Source organism: Aquila chrysaetos, chromosome 6 (genome assembly GCF_900496995.4).
Source record: "Aquila chrysaetos chrysaetos chromosome 6, bAquChr1.4, whole genome shotgun sequence".
NCBI classification, from domain to species: Eukaryota; Metazoa; Chordata; class Aves; order Accipitriformes; family Accipitridae; genus Aquila; species Aquila chrysaetos.
Genome location: NC_044009.1, coordinates 13971851 through 13992569, shown reverse-complemented (window position 1 = coordinate 13992569; position 20719 = coordinate 13971851). Strand labels below are relative to the sequence as shown.

Below are 20719 nucleotides of genomic sequence, written 5' to 3'. Positions count from 1 at the left end.
ACACCAGTTTGGCTTTTGGGACCAGAATTTGAGATCCTGATTACTGAGCTTCTCTTCAATACACTTTTAGACATACTAATATGAGGAACTACTTTATGTGTCTATGCGTGTAAAGTGAACAGTTTTTGCATTTGCAAGTTTGGGAAGAAAATGAGGATAAGATCCTTCTACCTCAATAGGTAGATATCCTACCTTCTCCTGTTCTGAATTGTCCAGTCCTCAGAGAAGTTGCTACATTTTCCAGTCTTGTGGTGTCAAGCATTGAAAACTTGCACACTGTTAGGAATGGATTAGATGTCCCAAACTGTTCTGATTTTCTGTCAGACTGAGGCCAGATTCTTATCAAAAGGACCAAGAAGTACACTTCTCAAATTTATTTTGGTCAAATCTGTCGATATTGAAAACAGTTGGATGTTGTTTCCATTTGTGCTTAAGAGTTACTTGCTTATGAAATTTAAGTATTTTAAACTAATTACTAAATAAAGCAAAGCACTCTCTCTCTTTGAGAAGGGGGATATTTGTTCAGATCTATAAAAGGAGAAAACTAAGCCAGTACTCTTATTATTTTGTGCATGTGTTTCAAGTTAACCTTGTCCTCCAGCTGTTGACAGAGGGAAATACAGCCCTTTTCCAGCTCTGTTTGGGGGGAGTGGGGGTGCTGTACAATATAAAAATGGACACGTAAGAAGAAGGCAGCAAATCAGAGTGGTGGGAGGTAACCTTGGGAATTTAGCCCTTCACACTCTGTGTTTGAGTATTTTTCCTGCTGAAAACACAGGGCCAGTCCCAGTTTGCTATAATGATCTGAACAAAAATGCTAGCACCTGTAGCTTAAATCAGTAGGCCAGACTTTTTATTCCTTACTCCAGCAGCTGCTTATTAGAGAACCTAGAATGATATTGTTTTTGTTGTGGCTCCGTGTCTAAGAGCACAGCAAATCCATTATTCATATCTTCCCAAGTTCACAAAGCCATTGAATAGTGCTGCACATCTCCTTAAAGCTGCCACCCACTCAAATCCATTTTGTTTGGACAAATAAAGAAACTGCACTGAAGAAAACCAATTTGAAAACACACTGAAATTAATTTTCCTCACTTAAATATTAAAGTGCTTATATTTATTGCATTTCAGCCATGTTGTACAGTTTTCAAAAAGGATTTGCTCATTTAATAGATCTAAAGGAATTTCAGTAAATTTAAAATATGGAGGAAAATAAACTAACATATGACAAGAGTAACACTGCTTTTTATGCAGTGAGTCTGCACTCTGTAGTTTAAACCCATCCATTAATATTCTGTGTAACTGCATACTACCCATCCATTAATATTCTGTGTAACTGCATACTAATTTACAATACCACAGTACTGGCCCAGGCTGTCACGGTTCTCTGCACTATTGCAACTGACTGTTCTTTTTTTTTGTTTTAGTAAAATAGTTTTTTATTTGAAAAATGAGAAGGACTAAAGTTCCACGTTTACAATTTAGTAATAAACAAAAAGGGGCCACTAACGTTCACTTGTCATTGCATTTTTGAATTTGAGACTGTAGGTTTTTCTTCATCTAACTTTTTTGATAAAGGCATTTTCTTTTTATGTATCAGAAAATGGTAGGACAGCTTCTAGTAGAATCATTCATGGTGTGTGTATAGTTTTTGGTGCCTTATTGATTTGTATGCCACGTTCAGGGAACACAGCTTGCAGAAGTCCCTTTACGTGTGCATTGAACAGTGTAAGTTACCTGTGTTGCTTACATGAGTCTTCCTGAATATGGGTTGGGTTTAAGATATAGAGATGTCAGTCTAATCTCATATAAAAAAATAAATTAAGAAACTGGCGAAAATAAATTATAAAGTTCTGGTACTGCTTTCTCTATCCTATGTGGAATTTCATCACTGTAAATCTAGACCAACAAATGGATTCTGAGGTAAATTAATGGTGGAGGGGTTTTTTGTTTGGTTTGGGGGTTGGTTTGGGGTTTGGTTTTTTTTTGAGGGCTGATCACTGAATTAAGTCAGTTTTATAAAAATTGTGTGAATGTGGTTGACTTCTCTAGATTTTTTTTCTGCTGCTCTCCTATATAGTTCTTGTTTCAGTTTTTCCCTTTTGTCAGTAGTTTTACAACAGTTGATTTTTTTTTTTTAGAAGGAAGGCAAGAACTTTGTTTCAGAAACAGTGAAAACCTAGCTCATCCTTCATGCAGTTTAATGTTGACTCTTAGCAAACAGAAGCCTGAGAGAATCACTTCTTGTTCTTCAGTGAGACAAGTCTTCTCCTTCTCAGCTTCTGCCTAATTCTAGTAAAATCAAATAACAAAGTTCTCACGTAAGCAGATGTTAGAGGGTGGGCTCCCTTCATGTAGTATGCACGAAGAGTTGGATCTTTAAAAGTGCCTGAAGGGTTGATTGAAAATCTTTTGGAGCGGGCACATTGTCACTTTTGAAAATCCCATTAAGGATCTAATTGATTATTTAGGCACTCAAAAGCTATATGAATCTGAGACTCTGCATTGTCAGGGAAGTTTGGAAATCTCATCCTAAATGTATAAAGTTATGGAGAATATGGTATGATGGATCTCTACAGGATGAACTCAGAGTAGGCTTGGCAAGGTATTTTAGACTTAAGTGTTACAGGAGTAGCATTTTTAAAAAATGTGCTGATATATACTGTTACAGACTTAAAATCCTATAAAAAGCAATTATTTATTACATTCATCAGTGACTTTTTAGAAGCAATAGATCAGATCAGCCTCACAGTAAGATACCAGAATTCAACAGAAAATGTGCATTCCAGTATAGCATAGTAAGTTTATCTGGTCTTCTGGTGTAAAGATTTTTCAAATTGTATTTTTCATTGTCACATTTCTCATTTTCTGTGTTATGTGTGACCAGTCAGTAGTTGTGCATATAATGCTATATTCTTTATCTATTAACACAATCAAGTAGAAGAGCGAAATAAATGATGAAAAGGAAGAGGATGAAATGGCAAAGAAACTCTTCAGGGTGCTTGAGACGCACTGTAAAGGAGATCTGAATGTTGAGTTTAGACGGTTCACCTTTTCCCCAATATTTTATTTGAACAGCAGAAGCCTAAAACTGTACAATAACCTCTTTGAATAGAACAGGTCTAACCTAAGTATTAATATACACACTCACAAAATTAAATCACTTGCCAGTGATCCATCAAACTACATCTATACTGTTATCTTTCAAAATCAACAGCAGTAAGTTCTTGCATGAATTAAGACACACCTGGGTTTAGTTGTTCAGGGTTAGGCAGAAAAGGCAGAAGTTTTACGTGTAAAGTTTTTTATTTAAAAAAAAAAAAAAAAAGGCAACTTCCGTATTGACTGCAAAAACAGGACATCAGTTCAATGCTGATGTCAGCTGATATGATAATTGAGGATAACCCACTGTCACCAGAGAGCAAGACTTTGCTTATTTGGCTGCAGAACTGCTGAGCAGAAAACATGCTCGTACTAGTTCTGCAGTGTTTAATGTCGGCTTAAATGGTTTAGATCTATTTTATTATTAGTGAGATTGCACTTATCTGATTATCTAGTACCCATATGCCTAGAGGGAGTAGGAGATAATTGTTTAATAAAATAAGGCTATGGTTTTCAATAAGTGGTTTCTGGTGCTCCCATCTTTTAACTGCCAAACAAAAAAATCCTTTAAGGAAGCTTGATTTGCAGAAAGTGCTGAGCAAGGGTTAGAGTCAAAAAATAATATAAGCATCACCATGTACCTTTCTGAACCTGTGTGCACCTTGCTCCTCGATTGATGTCAATAATTCTGGGATAGATGGTTATGCTTTCCATGTATTGCAAGGGAGAGCCAGCCATCTCAGAGGAGGAGAAGACTGTGTTCTAGTTCCTGTCCTAAGGACTGAAATGGCAATTTATTCAATAACTATGAAATACAAGAGCTGACCTTGGAGGGGAACCGCTTCAGATCTTGTCATTCTGAGTGCTGTGACCATTGGTCTGCAGAAATTTTTTTCTTCAGCTGACTGAATTTATTTTCTGCACATAGTCAGACTCAATGAAACAGTTAGAAAGTTATAGCCGTGAACGGATGGTTTAATGCATGGCTATTGACTTGCCTGAGGCAGAGGGAAGAACTAAACCTAGATTTTGAAATTTGATCGAGGAATCTAGGGTGTGCGCTCCTGCATCATGTTAGGAGTGGGTACCAATACAGTTTATGTGGGGTCCAAATCCCATGTAATGGGATGTTACAGATGTTCTGGGATGTTACAGGTATATGTTACAGATGTCCTGGGAATGCCTGCTAAGTTGAGTTCCTTAGAGTAGTGTTAACAAATTTATTGTTTCTGAGTGAGTTCAGGGATGAGATAGGTTACAACTTGCTAAATAATGCCGCGATAAAAATACTTTGGACCATTCCCAGACATCGGTCTTTTACTGATCTTTACAAGCAAGACCAAGGTTCTGTATATGACCAAGATGGTCCTTGAAAAGGGCACTTATTAAGATCTAGATTTTGGATAAAAATGCCTAAATATTGTTCCTGTGCCATGACTTTCAAAATCATTTTTATTGACCTGGTTCTAACCTTGGGAAAATATGGCCCTTTTCAAATGCAAAATAATCCAAAGTTGAAGCATATAAAAATGCATCTCACTTCTGAAAAATTTGGATTATAAGTAACATACTTCTGTTGAAACTAAAGTAGCTGAAATAAATTACCAAAGTTGATTTGGAGCCCAATTTCAATGGAAAGTGAGCTTTTGCAACAGCTGTTGCCATGAGCTGAAAAATGCCCAGTGCTGCCAACGATTAGGTGTTGACTAGTGAGATTTTAAAGATACCTTGACAAGGTACAGAATTCAACCAAGCCTACATAGTAAAAGGTAATGAAGAATATATTACAATCTGGTATGAAAATGTACGTGCTGTATTGCAAAACTTTTAATCTCAGCAGTTGTCCTCTTGGAACCGACTGAAATGTTATAGAAGTATTCCTTGCCCTCCTGAAGACAGACCTGGCAACTGCAACCCTTTTTCTGCTGTTAGGGTGGACGTGGTGTGCTGCCGAGGTGTTCAGGCTTCTCTGGCCTCCCTTGCTACTGTGACTCAGTCCAGAGCAGCTACACGTGAAAAAATGGTTCTTTTGATTCATGATGATCGCTTGTTGGCGTCTCTGACATAGCTATGGAAGTACTAATTTCTGTAGCTATTTTTAGGCAAAGTTTGGCAAAGTGATGTGTCTTTTGGTCCTTGTTCAGCTGAACGTTTAAGAAAATACTTACATTTAAAGATGTGCTTAGTTCCAGATCGCATCTGTAAAGGACTCTACAGTGTCACTATATTGCTTTAGAAATCAGTCTGATCTTGTAATTGTGGATACTGTTCTTCTCATACAATGACACTTATTTTGGGTGTGCACTGTGATTATATAGGTTTAATTATATTGATATAAAATCATACTGTTAACGGGGAAAGTTAGAACAAAATGACTGTAAACCATTCTTAAGCAGAGATATTATGCCTTATTTTTTTATCTTTCCTTTTAAAAAAAGTTAAGCTTCACACTGAAAACCCTCTATCTGGAAGCAGAAAATAATACAAATAATAATATTGCTTACACAACGCTTCAGTTGTTCAAAGAAATGTAAGATGTTAAGAGACTAAATCTTCAGTATAATAATGAGCAGATTCTCATTATTCATGTTTCAAGCCAATAAAAAAGAAGATAGATTATTAGCATACACTGTTAGTTTTTCACACCTTCTAGTGAAAGCCCAAGTAGAATATTATTAATTCAGTAATTTTCACTTTTCACTCCTAAAAAACATATAAAGCTAGTGTCAATCATATTTATTATTCTCAATGTTTATCAAAATAGATCCTGGGTTTGAGTAGTATTCAAATCACTCAAAGAACATAATGTAATTACTTATATTTATTTTTGGCTACTTTTGCTAGATAGCTCTAACCAAACGTGGTACCTGTGAAAGTCTTTTATTCTGTAAAACCCAGCCAACCACTATCTGTGTGCGCTCTATGCAGAAACATGCTTGATAATCAATGGCAGAAAATAAGGGTTTGTATCATTTCTCAGACTAGCATCAGGCAGTCAAGTCTGTGTTCAACACCATAGCAACCAGTGTGTCCTTAAAACTTTGGCTTTGTGCTTTTTTGTCTGAGAGTATTTTTTTCTCAGTGATATGTTTTAGTAAGCTGATCAGTATCTCACTAGTAGTGGAAGTTTCCACACACTCAATAAATACACAGCTTCTACTAAAACACGTATAGTAGAGCTCTTCCAGAAAAATAAGTACGGTGTTGTAATTGGCTGCTTTTCCACTAAGACATATTCTGTTACATAAATTACAAGGAATTGAGACAAATAAGCATTCTAATCCCAAAGGTAAGGCATGAAGTTTTGCAACCTCTTTCTCTTGCATTTATAGAACACTATTTCAAGGACTGTGATTATTTGGCTGTTACCTAATTTCAGTGCAGAATAGAAATCTGACTGGAGTATTGCTTTCTGCTGGGTAATTATAAATTTATTAGGGGAGTTTTGACCAAATGTCCCTCACTATTAGACCTTGCTGAATCTGAAGTTCAAGCTATTAGGCTTCATTTAATGTAATGCATTGCCCTCTTTTTCTGTTCTGCATGTGCTTTTTTGTATTTTTTGTGTTCTCAGGTATGTTCAATTTTCCCTTTCTGGGTATTGTTTGCCAAGAAGGCTCTTTCAAGTTATAGAAATAGGACAAAGTAATTTTTAGAACAGCAAAATATGTAAGGAGGCAAGGTCCCTGGAGATGAAAGAAATTTCCAACACAACACAACATAATAGCTTTCCTGTTCTGTTTGGGTGTTGTTGTTGACTGAGTAGCTTGTTAACAGCAAGCAAATGCATAAATGGTAGCAAGGCTGTGCACCGCTAGTGAAGGTGGCACCACAGAATAAGAGAAGCTCGTATTTGTGTTTTGAGTTAGAGGAAAGTTTTACAGACAAGCTTATGTGTACACTATGATGGACTTGCTTTTGGCCCACATTCCTGCTGTAGGTAGGTTTTAACACTTACGTGGTGCTTGCAAGATTGAAACCCAAAATACGTGGGACTAGACTGGGCTGGGGAGCACTCAGTGTGCTCAGACCTCATATGAGAGTCCAAAGTTAAGGGCCAGTCGTGCTCAGACGTTGCCTTTCAGTTTTCTCCTAGGGTTTTGCTAAAAGGGAGGGCTTGCCATGTATGTTAGACAAATTCAGTCCGGACTGGGGGCTTACCTGAAGGTGTAGTTGCATCCTGTGTGAGCACAAAAGCCTGCCCTGTGTGTGCAAGGTGTTCCTTATACAAGCAGAGGACTGTAATTATGGTTCCCACTTGCAGCAGGGTAGTATCTGTTCACCTACTAAATCACTGTAGTTTTTATTACTGATTTCACCAGGAACTGAAGCAGGACTGGTGACGGTTTTCTTGAGTCTTTATAAATTGGTGTTAAAGGAAAGCTGCCATGCTCAGTTCAGCTCCTGAAAAGCAAGGGGAAAAGAACTTTGCTAAATTTCAGAGAAGAAATTTGCACTCTGAAAAATAAACTGCAACAGCCTTTCAAAACTTACCAAGCAAGACGAAAATGTAACTATTAAAGTTGACTTATGTCCTTTTAATTAAAAGAAGCAATTTGATCCATTTCAGAACCTCCGTGTTTTAAGAGTATGACTCCTAAGTTCTTATGTTTCTCAAGGAGGTCTAAGAAACGGATGTAACAGTATTTTATTGCAGACTTGTAAACTGGCTGAGTCAGATGAGTAATGTTTGTTTATATACCTAGAAAATATTAATGAAACATTTATATCATGTTTGGGGTTCTTTCTTCCTTGGCTGAGCCTTCCTAGTTGCTAAGCTTTTGCTTTGCTTTTGGCAGAAGGAGGAAGAAAAGGACGGAGAAGGGAAAGAATCGTACCCTTGAACTTACCAGTTAAGTCCATACCGCCTCAGAGATCAGTTTCCTCTTACATGCTCAATTTACTGTGCACTAGACCAAAAGTGTTGTCACGGAGGGTCACACAGTCAAGTTAAACAGGTGTTAAACTCAACAAAGTTTATTCTTCAATCAAAATCATTTAGGACTCCGACAACATTAGCAAACCACAGCTTCAGTGATGTACAGGGAAAGTAATACTGCACAACTTACTTCAGAATTCTTAAGCTTTAGAAAGGAGGATCAAAAATACGGAGTCGCTCACCTGTATAGATGCAGGCTCTCAACCTGCAGGAGTTATTACCCTGGGTGGTGTCCCAACCCAAGAGGAGAGTCCCCGGCTGCAGACCCACTGCTCCAAGGGAGGCTGGCTCAATTTGTCCTCCGGCAGGGTTGTATTTATACCCTAGTCAAATCTGATCTGTGGTCATATATGGTCAACGGTTGAGAAGTTTCTTTCGACCAAAGTGTTTCATTGGCTGAAGGTCTTGCCTTTCGACTGAAGTGTATACGTAATGGTCGTCAACCGACTGAGGTGTGTATGTGACCACAGCCACCACATGGGCTGGGTGGCTTGACCCCCAGACCGCAGCTTCTGGGGTTTGTTTGGGTCTCTATCAGGGCAGGTGTACCCGCCACGCGAGTGTGAGCGGTCAGGCTCCTGTGGTGATAAACCTGGCTCTAATCCTGCTCCTGCTGACATCAGTGGCAAACCTTGTGTTGCTTTCAGTGGGAGCAGGACTTACACAACGTGCATGTGTGATTCAGCCAGCCTTACCTGGCTGAGCTCAAAGCAGCCTCTGATGTGAGTGATAACAGGAAGGTTTAATACTTAATCCTGCTTCTGCTCACTGTGAATTTAAAAAGTGTAACAATTGAAATTATCTGAAACCAACAATAAAAAGTGATTTCACATGATTCAGTAACTCAGGAGTAACTCTGCAAACTGGCCCTTGCTGAAGAAACCCTGACTTACAGCTTCTTTTAAATTGGGGGATTGCTCTTTGTTTTGCAGAGCACTCAGATTGCAAAGATTAAAATGCTCCATGAGTGCTAAGTATGAAGATAAATTACACAGAGAAGTATTTAATTTTATATTTTCTTTCTAAATATTTATAAATACTGGAGAAGAAATGTTTACATTTTCACAAATATAGTAGTAACATGTACTTTAGCGCTGCATTTTCAGTGTCAAACGCTAGTTTGAAAGAGGGCACAAATGAATGTTCACAATTGGAAGAGCGCTTCATTTTCTTGAAGATAAGTAGTAATTGAACAAAGTGGCTCATATTGACAGCATCAGACTGGCATATATCTTTTCAGAGACAAATGTACTTTATAGAGGAAGTGTCCTCACATGTCAGTGTCTTATAAAATGTGTTACATTTAGTGAAATAATAGGTCAAGAAAAAAAAAATCATTGTCATAAATGATGGTAGGCACTTTTTACTGAAATACTGGTAGTTTTACATTCTTGACATGAATAATTGGATGTGTCATATGTGAAGCTACCTAGAAATAAAATAGAGGTCATAAAATGTAAAGACATGATAGGATGCATTTATAACAGCATAAACCAAACTGGCATTTTAATGTCTTAAGCCAGCCCATTTGCTATACTTGTCCATTGATCTTTGCTGGAGAAGTTCTATGCCTAATTTAAACACATTTTGAGATAAAGCCATTTAATAGGAAAGTGATAGGATTTGTTTTTGTTAAAAGTATTCTCCTTTTAACTGTTACAATTATATCACTATAACAGGACTGGAGTCTGACTGTTGTGTGACCTTACAAAACTTCCTCAGAAATGTTGTGTCCACCTTCATAGCAGGTGACTTTCTGGTATAATTTACTTTGACATTTTACCTGCTAGTGACTGCAGGTCACATAGAAGAATGTTATTCACTAGACATGAGAAAGGGTTTAGTTTAGTGTTTGTTTCATGGGATGATTTGAGACAGTAGTTATTGGGAAAGATGGTACAGTTTGAGAGTGTTTGTGCATTTAATGTATTCCTTTGGAAGGCATGTAAAAAGCTGGTTGGTAGAGGCACTGACTCAGAATTACGTGCTAAGAATCTCATTAATTTCGATTGGCTATATAGGTGCTTTTAATTACCATGCTTGAAATAAGATTTAATATGACATGTCAATAAAATAAGTAACTATGACTAGCTAACTAATCATTGAAATGGTATCACCCCCCACCCCCTAATTTTTCCAGCTGGAGCTGAACATAGAAACCACATGTTTTAAAAAAAAAAAAAAAAAAAGAAAAAAAAAATTCAAGAAAGGAGGCAGTGCTTGTCCTGTTTTCATAGGATTGCTAGTAAGCATGTGTTGTCTGTTGGTTGGGTTTTTTTTAAACACTTTTAAATAGCAAAAGAATTGGCAACAGGTAATCTTACTTGTCGCTCTGGTTTGCTGGGTGTCTTTGGAAATGAGTACTAAGTTGGTGTGGAGCACTGCAGGTTGTCCAATGCTTTGTGCCCTGTATAGCCTTTAGCAATAAATATGTACCAGGCAATTGTAAAATGTTCCCATCAGGGTGTGCCAGCTTGTTGTCCTTCCTGAGTTTTAACTCGATCTGTGCAGATAGGAAAGTATACAGGGTAACAGAAATCTACCCACTATCTGTATTTTCTTTTCAATTATTTTACAGTTGATGAAATATCTAACTAGTGCATTATTTGGCTGGTATTGTACATTAGTGTAGAGACGGCAGCCTGTTAATATTCAGCAAAGTCTTATATAAGTGGAAATGCTTCATATCTTCCTTTTTCAATGTGGTTTTACTGCAAGCCCTTTTGAATTTGAATGAACCATTCCGGAATGTGATTCTCAAAAGAGAAGTCTCTAAAAATTGAGCAAGTAAAATCTTCCCATCACTGTTGAGCTAGAGATATCAATAATGGTATGATTAATTTAAATGCCAACATTCATGTTATAGGTGTGCTTCTTTATAACTATAATAGTCTGTCCATGTTTGTTTGAACCTGTTGAGAAAAATCAAAACCTGGTGAGGTAGAATAAAGGCTGATTTACTGATGGACATTGTTACCTTACCTGGATTTAAGGAGAAGGAAATCAACTTTGTATAAAAAAAAAAGAACACTGAGGATAATTAGTCGAGTCAAGAAAATGTGTTAACTGATGGTTTACATTGAAAAAGTAGTAATAACACAGGTAAAGGATGAGGGTTGGAATTGGTGTCTGAGATGAGGTTCAGGATGCAATCTGCAAAATACTGAACTACTGAGCAGTATTTCTACCATGGCATCATTTATTCAGGACCTCTTTCTTTGTCTCTGGATGTAAGCAACAAGAGTACTGCAAGTGCCTAACGTACTGTTCATAGATGATTCCCTCTCTGTTCTGAACTAAAATGTTCAGAGATGGTGAAGCTTATATCCACAAGGCTATGTGTTCATAATGAGAAAAAAACATAAGATAATGAACATTGCTACAGATCTATTCTAATGTAGATGACCCATTTGTTAGAAATATGAGCTCCCATGAAAAACAAGGTGACGCTCTACCCTTCATATCAACTTCTTTTTTGTGGAAAAACCCCATCTAAATAAAATGTTCCCCTTTCCAACCAAAAAATAGCTTGTGTACAAGACAGTGTTGCTGAAATTATATCTCAGCTGGAAGGAAAGATGAGTTTATTTTATGTAGCAGTTGGAGGTTCTTAGAAATATCAGTCAGTCAGTTACCAGAGTGGTAAATTAAATCTTGAGAGCCAGAGCTCGCTCATCAGTACGCAATGATATGGAAGTGGCAAGGAGAGAGACAGACAACTGCATCAGGTCTGGGTGTTTATGTTCTTGATGGCAAAGTACAAATCATTTCCTTCCCTTCTGCTGCTGTCATGGTCCATCACTTTAGTCCATTTTCACCTTGCTAAGGGATTCTGAATGGGCCTTCCTGCTTTGGCACCTAATTAATCTCTCACAAGCCTGTTCTTGCACCCTGTCTGGCTGGGATGGTCCATATCTTATGTCAGAGACTCACAAACAAAAAATTCTTTTTTCTTTTCCTTCCTCTTCCTGTGTTCTTTCACCTGAAGCCCCCTCAAGCAGGTTGAAGATGTTATTCTCCTCCTGCCTTTGAAAAGGGTCTACATACATCCTGTTACTACAGGAAAATACCCCATTTTCTTCTAGTGGAACACTGTCACACTGTGGTATGTAAAGTTGTCTGTGTTTTCAAAACTAATAAGTGCCCACAAAAATACACAGCAGGATTTTGCTTGTCAGAAACTGGTGACTCAAAGTCCTTACGCTGTAACAGGCAAGCCGGAGATCATTGGTCACTTTTAAAAAATGGCATACCTATACACAAATAAAAGTATATGATCTGAGATGAAAAAGGCATATTCTGTGGTGTAAAACATTGCCATGAGACTGTGAAACAAAAAATTATTTTATTGAAGTTATTTTATTGTCATATATCAAGTGATCATGAATATCAGATATCTTGTGCACCGAGCTCTAACAGCCACAATACTTTATGACTAGTTTAAAATGAGTCCTTGTGATAAAATAACACATGTAGTCTATATAACAGATAAAACTGAATAGTATAATGTATTATCTATAATAGAAAAACATAGATTCTGTAAAATGATACCAGTGGAATCTAATATTCCTTTGAAATATATTTCCTGGATAATATTTCTACTCAGAAATAACTTATCTCCCTTCTACTATCCCTTCTGTGGGGACAGGCTTGGTGCTTAGCTCAGTGCAGCATATGCATTTCAGTCTGGGAAATGGCAAGGCATTAAAATAGGTCTGAGAAGTCACTTTGTTAGATCACTGATCAGGGGTAGTGTCCATCAAAACCCTTTAGCTCTACTGGACTGTATCTGATCTGCAGATACTGATCTTCTGTGCTGTTGATACAAAACCCGCAAGAGCTCCAAGAGTCTTCTGGTGACACACAGGCAGGAAGAAAAGAAAAAAAAAAAAAAAAAATCACATCTTTAATTCCCTCTGCTGACAGCTTCCTTAATAAATATTGTAAGAAATTTCTTCATTAAGAGACACCCAGTAATCTAATTTGCAAGCCCCAATGATATATTCAGCAGCCAGCTCAGGGGAGGTGTGTTTCTACTGTCAGAATCACATAGGCAGGGAATAAAATTCTGAGCTCTCACTGAAAGCTGTAATAATTTATGATTAGTTGTTGGCTTTTATTTTTTCATACTATTTTTGACTCAGCTGAACAAAGAGGACAGAACTGCTACTGACTTTACATTGATTAGGTTTTTCCATGGTATGCTCACCTACCTGTATGTTTTCACAGGATATAACAATACAAACACTGCAAATTCATGAAGTTTCATGTATATCTAAATAAATCATAGACTGAAACCCATATCAGCATGGACAACTCTTGTATACAGCCATAATGAGTGGTGAATGCCAGTTCATTTCAATCGTCTCCCCTCTTGACATCCTTGTGTAGGAGTTAAGCCTTTGCTGTTCTGTTCCGTTTGAATAATCCCAGATTTGTTTGTTACCTTCTGTATTGTCCTGGTAAGCCACCCTTGGGCTCTTCCTTCTCTTCTCCTGGACTCTGGTTTAAGGAACATTATTCTCTGGTGTGCACACGGAAAACAAAACAGAAGCCAAAAAGGTTTTACAAGATCATAGCTATATAGCCAACTTCCAGCTGTTTTGTGAGCGAACTGATTCTCTACAGCAGTGTCATAGTGGTTGTGTCTCTGTTCCTTACAATGGGAAAAGCTTCCCGTCTTGTGTTCCATCTGTATCAGGTTCATACCCTGAACTGAGAAGGATCAGTAGTGTTGTCTCAGAAATTAACTCATTACAAGATAAGAAAACAAAACAAAAAGATAAGAAAGCAAACCAAAAACCTCTAGGGTATTCATAGCTGATCAGCTGGGAGAAGGCGGGATAGTTGGAAGTCTTCAGCCTTGAAAGAACTTCCCAAACCATGTCACAGAGTAATTCCATCTGAGCTGTGGTCAGTTCATGGTAAAGACCTCGATGCTTGGGGTTCACCTCTGTTTCCTCACATCTGCCTTAAGAACTTACAGCTTATAATGGCTACTGGTGGGGCTAATGCATAGCAAGAGACCTCTTTGTAGGGAAAAGGCCTCCTGGGTGTCCACAGTGACAAGACTTTACCCTCAGTGAAGGACTCCCAGACATCACTTAGTTTCCATAAGTCTTTCTGCAGACCTTGAGAAGAAAGGCAGGCTGCCAGCACTGTCTGGCTTTCTTCAAGGTGCATATTGGCATGGTGCTATAGATTTCTTAGACCCTTGGTAAGCAAGAAGGAATAAGATATCTTTAAAAAGGAAGTGGTGCTGTCCCTATCCTACCTTTTCATCCATGTTCCTTTTAAATTCTACATCAACAAGGTTTTTGAGGATGCACCCAGGAAACACGAAATGGTGCTTTCATTGTTGCTCCTTACAATTCAATCTTTTAAAACCTGCTTCTCCATTTATTTTTAGCTTCCCACTATAGCCTTCATTACTGGGAAGCAAACACTAACTGGTTTGTTTTTTTTTATTTTCTTTGGGTGATGAATAGCTGTCAATGTTCATTTTTTCTAAAGAGTGGCTAGGAAAGATACACGCAATGCGTTACTAATTTATCTAAACTTGTCTCTTGTTCTTATTATCCTGAATGGCAAGTGCTGTATTTCTGTTATTTTCTTTTGCAGTGAGAGATGCAGATATACGATGTGTGGCCATAAAGATTCAGTCAATAGCATTGAGTTTCTTCCGTTCTCCAGCACTGTTCTCACTAGCTCTGCTGACAAGACTTTATCTCTCTGGGATGCCAGAACCGTAAGCAGTCTTTTTCTTGGTCTTTCTTGAATTCAAGCGAAGTGATGACATGTATGGTGTGAGAAAAATGAATGCCAGTGTAAATAGACAGTAAGGGTGATGTGGCAATAGAATATTCACTAACACAGCTATTATCTTCTGACCAAAAATATCACCATATAACATTTCCTTGACATCTGAAATGACCGAGTCCTCACAGTGCAAGAAATGGACATGTGCCGAGATCACTGAATAAACAGGTAGACTTAATTAGGTGGTGCTGGTTTTAGCAACTAATGGTCTGGGTCTGGAAGACTGTATTGCTGCACACTGTGCTGAATGAGTTCAGTAGATAGAGCAGCTGTAGGTCAGTTTTGTCTGGCTTCTTTTGTAAGTGCTGGCATGTCCTTTACGTTACGTACAAAGGAAATGGGGGGAAATGCCATAGGAGAAACATAAGCTGCATAGAAGTCTAATATGTTTATTCTTCCTCTAGAAGGGACACCTCACCCCCCCCGCCCCCCGCCCAGAACTCACTGCTGATTTCTCATGGAATATCTCCATAATATATCACTGTAGGTAGTGTCAGAAACTCTGCATCTCTTCCTTTATTCTTCTCTACCTTCATTCTTTGGTATAGGTATAAATGGATTTATTACCTTGGAGAGTGTATTTGTCCCTGCTGCTTTGTAGACCAAATACGTAAATCCTGTTCAAGTAGAATACAAGAACAAGGCAAGAGGAATTTTTTTCTCTTTCATCAGAAAATTCAATAATTACTGCTGCTGTTGTGGTATTTCTCATAGAGCAACTCTTGAAATTCTCAAGTTGCTACTTCAGTTGGTATTACGGTCACTTTGCATTTCTCAAACAGTGTAAAGATACAAGATTCCGGCCGAGAATAAAGAAGGTTGTATTCATGGAAGGGATTTGAGAGGAAGGAGGCAAAGAGCTATTGCTGTGTATTAGGTATTGTAATTAGAGTATTGTAATAGGTATTGTCATTAGAGCTATACAAACATAGGATAAGAAAAACTGATACGAAAATGACAGTGGAATATTTGAGATTCTCATTAGGCAATTTCTATTTATGGACCATAGAAACAGATTATATAGAAGGTCATTTAATAATAATCCTGGGCTTAAAGCACAAGTTAAAATGAAGCCAGTCAAGACTCATTCTTAAATGTGTTGGTTTGTAAAAATATTTTATAACCAAATATGAATAATTCAAAAAGAGAAAAAAATATTGAAATGCAAACAAAAGTGAAAAACTCAGTGGAAAAATAGATTTCTGCTTTGTTTTGTTTTCAATAAATCCTGCAGGGAACTTTATCTTGCATATGTCTCGGTAATCTTGTGTTCATAGCAATTTAACAGAATTACAAACGGGTTTTTCTTTGATAAACTTATGGAAAAAGCCTGCTCAATTTTCTTTCACCAGCACCATTTTTCAGCTTTGGGTAATTTTGCTAAGATAGGAAAGACCTGTTGTGAAAAGAAAACATTGTACGTGGCATTTTGTTGTGTATTTATTCTGTTGAATTGTTTCCCTGTTCAGTGGGAAATCTTGCAGATTTCGGACACGTGCCCACGTTGAAGTGTCACTTTAAGTGGTGAAATCACTGTGAAGATGCTGTCTCCCTCTAAATACTGAATGATATTAAATGTTCCCTCCAGAAAGAAGATGAATTATTTTTCTCCCATTAATTTGGAATAGAATATTTTCTCACCTCTGTGAGATCAATTAGCATTAAGGAGTACATTTAAGATAATTTTAATGAAACATGAAAATCATACTCCGATTTGTTTTCTCATAAATTAGATTCATATTACTAATCACATCTTGCTCTTCAATCATTAACTTTAGTCAGCTCTTTATTATTAAAGATAATGGATGCAGAGAACTGTAAGTAAAAGCGGTGTAAGTTGAATGGACAATAAGCTCTGGATTTGGGGCAGAATGGAACATAAATCTTTGTAATTACTGAGCTGAAGCTATAAGGCAGCCTTCAGATTTTGGAAACACATGGCCTTACTTTTTTCTTTTTTCTTTTTTTTTTTTTTTCTGGATAATATAGGGTCAGATCTAGTAGTTCAAAAAAACCTACAGCACATTGACTGTAATTTTAAACCTAAGATATGTATTGCCTATAGGGAAATGAGAACACAGAAGGATGAATATTATTTAGATGATTATGGCTCTTTCCAAACATTGTGGGAGAAAATATGGACTTGGTGTTGGATTTGGATAGGAACCATACTCATGCCGTGCCAGACTCCCAGTAGATTAGATGTATGAGACTGAGGCTGCAATTCATTGGTAGGAATTTCTTGCCAGTAAAGCTGATGGCTTTCATGCCAAGATAAGCTGTGGAATTTATTTCTCTTTATGCCAGTTTCATAGAAAGACAAGCATATTCTGGCTTTTCACCAGAATATTTTCTCGCTGACACATCAGAGTGAGCATCTCCACTCATGAATTGCAAAGTGTGTCCAATGATAAATGTGAGAGGTGCAAAAGAACATGAGACCCCAAGAGTACAAGTTCACCTGCCTGGGTTAATTCTTCTCATGATAAGCGGTCTGCCACTCATCTGCATCTCCCATGTTCTGATGAGTAATTTCTTGGGGCTAGTCAGATTTGTCTGGATAACATTTGAGCCAAGCTGTATCTTTGCTCTTTCTCAGAAAGATAAAATGCCAAATATTTATACACTTAAATAATTAAATAGAGGGGAAAAAAGTACTCAAATTTTTCATACTACATATTTGAAACTTATGGATTTAGTAACTACCTCATCTGCTTTCTGATTTTTGAAATGTCAGGTTCTATAACTGGATATTTCATTTTGGAAAAAGTTGTGCAGTGACTGTCATTTAGATGTCAGCATTTAGCAGTAATGCCCTAAGGAATGCGTCCGACAAAGATTTGCAAAGACTTGTGTGTCTGCTTAACTGGACTGTCCCATTCACATCAGTGATATTATTCTTGTGAATAAAGTTCAGCACATGCACAGCTCTGTAAAAAGATAGATTCATACAGTGCTCTATTTTTCTATTTGATTTTGTGAAATACTAAGCATTTGAGATATTGTTTGATGATTGTTGTCCATTTTGGTGGTCACTGATATTCAAGTGTTTGTCGTTTAATTATTTAATTATCCTGGATATCTTTCTGACTTCATGCAGTGTAGTCCAGTGATTTTAAGATGAGCCCTATTTTTCTGCATTCCTTTTGCAGAAGACTGCTGGCATATAACACAAATTAAAGGATCCCATTCCCACCCCACTATCAAACTAATATCCCTGACATCCAGACAGGAAGCCATCAAGCATGTCAGCTTTTTACTGTTTGGGTCAAAGATGACTTAAATAGGGTTAAGACAGTGCAGCAGAACACTGACCAGATGCAAGTTCTAGCTCTGTGCATCAAATTTTATCCTTGACAGTAATTTGTGGGCTGAACAGCACAATCAAAAGTTAGAAGCTCCGAGGTAGTGTGGTCTTTGATGAATAATGCAGGCACCAATCTCAGAGGAAAAAGGAAAAAACAGAATGACATTCTCCAAAATCCTGTCTTAACAGCAGCAAATAACTTCCAGTAATTGATAACTCATTCTCATCGAGCCAGAACCTGGCTGTGGCCATCATCATACTCCTTAAAGGCTGCTGTAAAGTTTCCCCCTGCCCGAAAGCAAAGGAGAGGAGTAGGAGTCCAGGCAGAGCCTTCTTCCAGGCTCATGCAGGGGTATCTCTTTATGGGCATGAAGAAATTGGTTCTCTCAGCCCCTGGAAATGGCTTGTGAGTGTGGTACAGCCACATTTTATATAGTAGGGCAGGCTGGACTTTTAGGGCCACACTGCACTCAGAGAAAGACATTAGGAAGAAGTAGTCAGTGAAAAGAGTGAGAGGCAGCTGGGTGTTCTTTTAGGGCAGGTTTTTTTTTCTTTAAATGTGGCATTGGATTAAAAAGGGTCTTATGTACAGTCCTTTTAAAAGTGTTATTTCCTAATAAATTGAGGCTTCTGTACTCACGATGTCTGCTTATCATTTTCTACTAATGGCTTTTGAATGTTAGCCAAGGTTTGATAGAGTTTAAGTTTCCATGCGATTAGGTCTGGGCAACAGCAGGGAAACCCAAATGAATGCCCCATCTGGTGGGAGAAGTGGCAGTGGGTGCTCAGCCCTCATGGCAGGCACCACCTTTCCTGTAGCCCACAGCAACCCCGCCACCCTTGTTCTACAGAGTGGTTACAGGTGGTGGTGGTAAGATACTGCTTGCTTGGGACTTCTCTTTCTTGGCTTTTCGTGATCTGCCCCACAGACCTTTAGATTCTGAAATGATCTGTCTGCGAGTTCAAAGAAATAGTGGAGTAAATACCCAAGAATTTGGTGCGGTGTAATTTGCATTTTTGCGGTCTTGTAAAAGGCATCTGATTTAAGGCATACAGATCATTTAAGGACAGTGGCTATTTAAAAGGGCTTTTCACACTGTGTGCTACCAGACAATAAATACTTACGTACACCAGTTTTTGAGCTCTCTGCTAAAGATGCCAGCTGTGGTGCGGCATTTTAATGTGAGGGCTTAGCTGCTTATGTGTTTTATATGGATGTAGAATAATTACAATGATGCTGATCTAAGCTCCAGTCTTGCAATCTTTTCCTTCACAACATAGCCCATCTTCCCCCACTGTGTGATGTCTGTGGCATGGGACAGCCCTGCTGCGGTTCCTGTTGCAGCTGGATTGTGCCTGAAAGCTAGTTAACTCTTACTTGATTAAATTCAGTGGAATTGTTCCAAACTAGTAATTTCCACTTATTTTTCAGTTTTGATTTTGTCAGAATGTAGTAATTTTCAAATCAGTAATTCCCTAAAATAACCTGTTCTATTTTTGTTTCTTCCAGTGAAATATGAATTATCTTTTAGACTACTTGGTTTTCAACATGGATTTTGTCAGAACTTTTTTGTCAGTAGCTTTAAAGTATGTGGGAACACCCAGATCTTTGCAGGGATGCTGCCCATCTGTGGTGGGGGCTTTTATGCCTATGTTCATTTGGAGTGGGCATTCACGAGGCAAATTCAGAAAAAATGTCAAGTTATTTAAGCATCAGGCATATGAGACAGGCACAGAGGAGCCAAAGGGAGGTATTTTGAAAGCCGATCTGGTCGTCTTTACGTTTTTTGGCTTAGTCCAGTTGATTTATCCCCCAGTAAACACCTTAGACACAAAATTATCAGTCAGAATATCCTCAGGGTATTGGATTTGTCAGTTTTATTTGAACCCTTTTGAACTCCTGAGAAATGAATTCAAGAGCTGAGTGGATAGACAGGATGGGTCGTTTAAAAAATCTTTGACAGGCAGTTTATGGTTCAAGTCAATCCTCTTCAAAAGTCAAAGATTGAAGTCGTCTGTGTTGGAGATGAAGAACCCTTCCATGCAAACTTTTAATCTCTTAGTGTAATTGAATTATTTTGCTGTTAATAGGGGACGTGCAAGGATAAGTCCAGTTGCTGCCATGAAGTGTAACAAATTTTGTGTTCCTGATTCTGTTCTACATATTTGTAAATAATGGGTTCATATTTTAAAACTCCCTGTCTTAATATGAAAAGGAGTTTGAGCCACAGTAAAATATGAAATCAAGAACAAATAGCTATGAATACAGACTATGTTTCCTCCAAGAAGTAATATCACAAAAGACAAAAGTAAAACTTAAAGAGGCTTATGTTAAATCTGTTTAGAATGCTTTCCTAGAGACTTAGTGCCAATTTTTTCAAAACTAAAAAGACAGCTGGGGAAAAATGTCTTGATTTCTTTCTAATCTTGAAAAATAATTGGGAAAAAAGCTTGATACAGTCACTGTCATTTTTAAAAATGCTACATTGTGACTTTCCTCCAAAGTAACTTCTGTGGAAGAAGGTGGATTAAAATAAAGTATTTCAAATAAT

General features: G+C 37.7%; 1 protein-coding gene across 2 annotated transcripts in view; it reads left to right on the top strand.

Moving 5' to 3' along the window:
- SPAG16 (sperm associated antigen 16) overlaps nt 1-20719 on the top strand; it is a 420853-nt gene that overhangs the window by 243272 nt on the left and 156862 nt on the right. For both annotated transcript variants that reach the window (XM_030018160.1, XM_041124471.1), the window contains exon 13: nt 14663-14789. In XM_030018160.1, coding sequence (XP_029874020.1) covers nt 14663-14789 — 127 coding nt within the window. The remainder of the gene's footprint in view (nt 1-14662; nt 14790-20719) is intronic.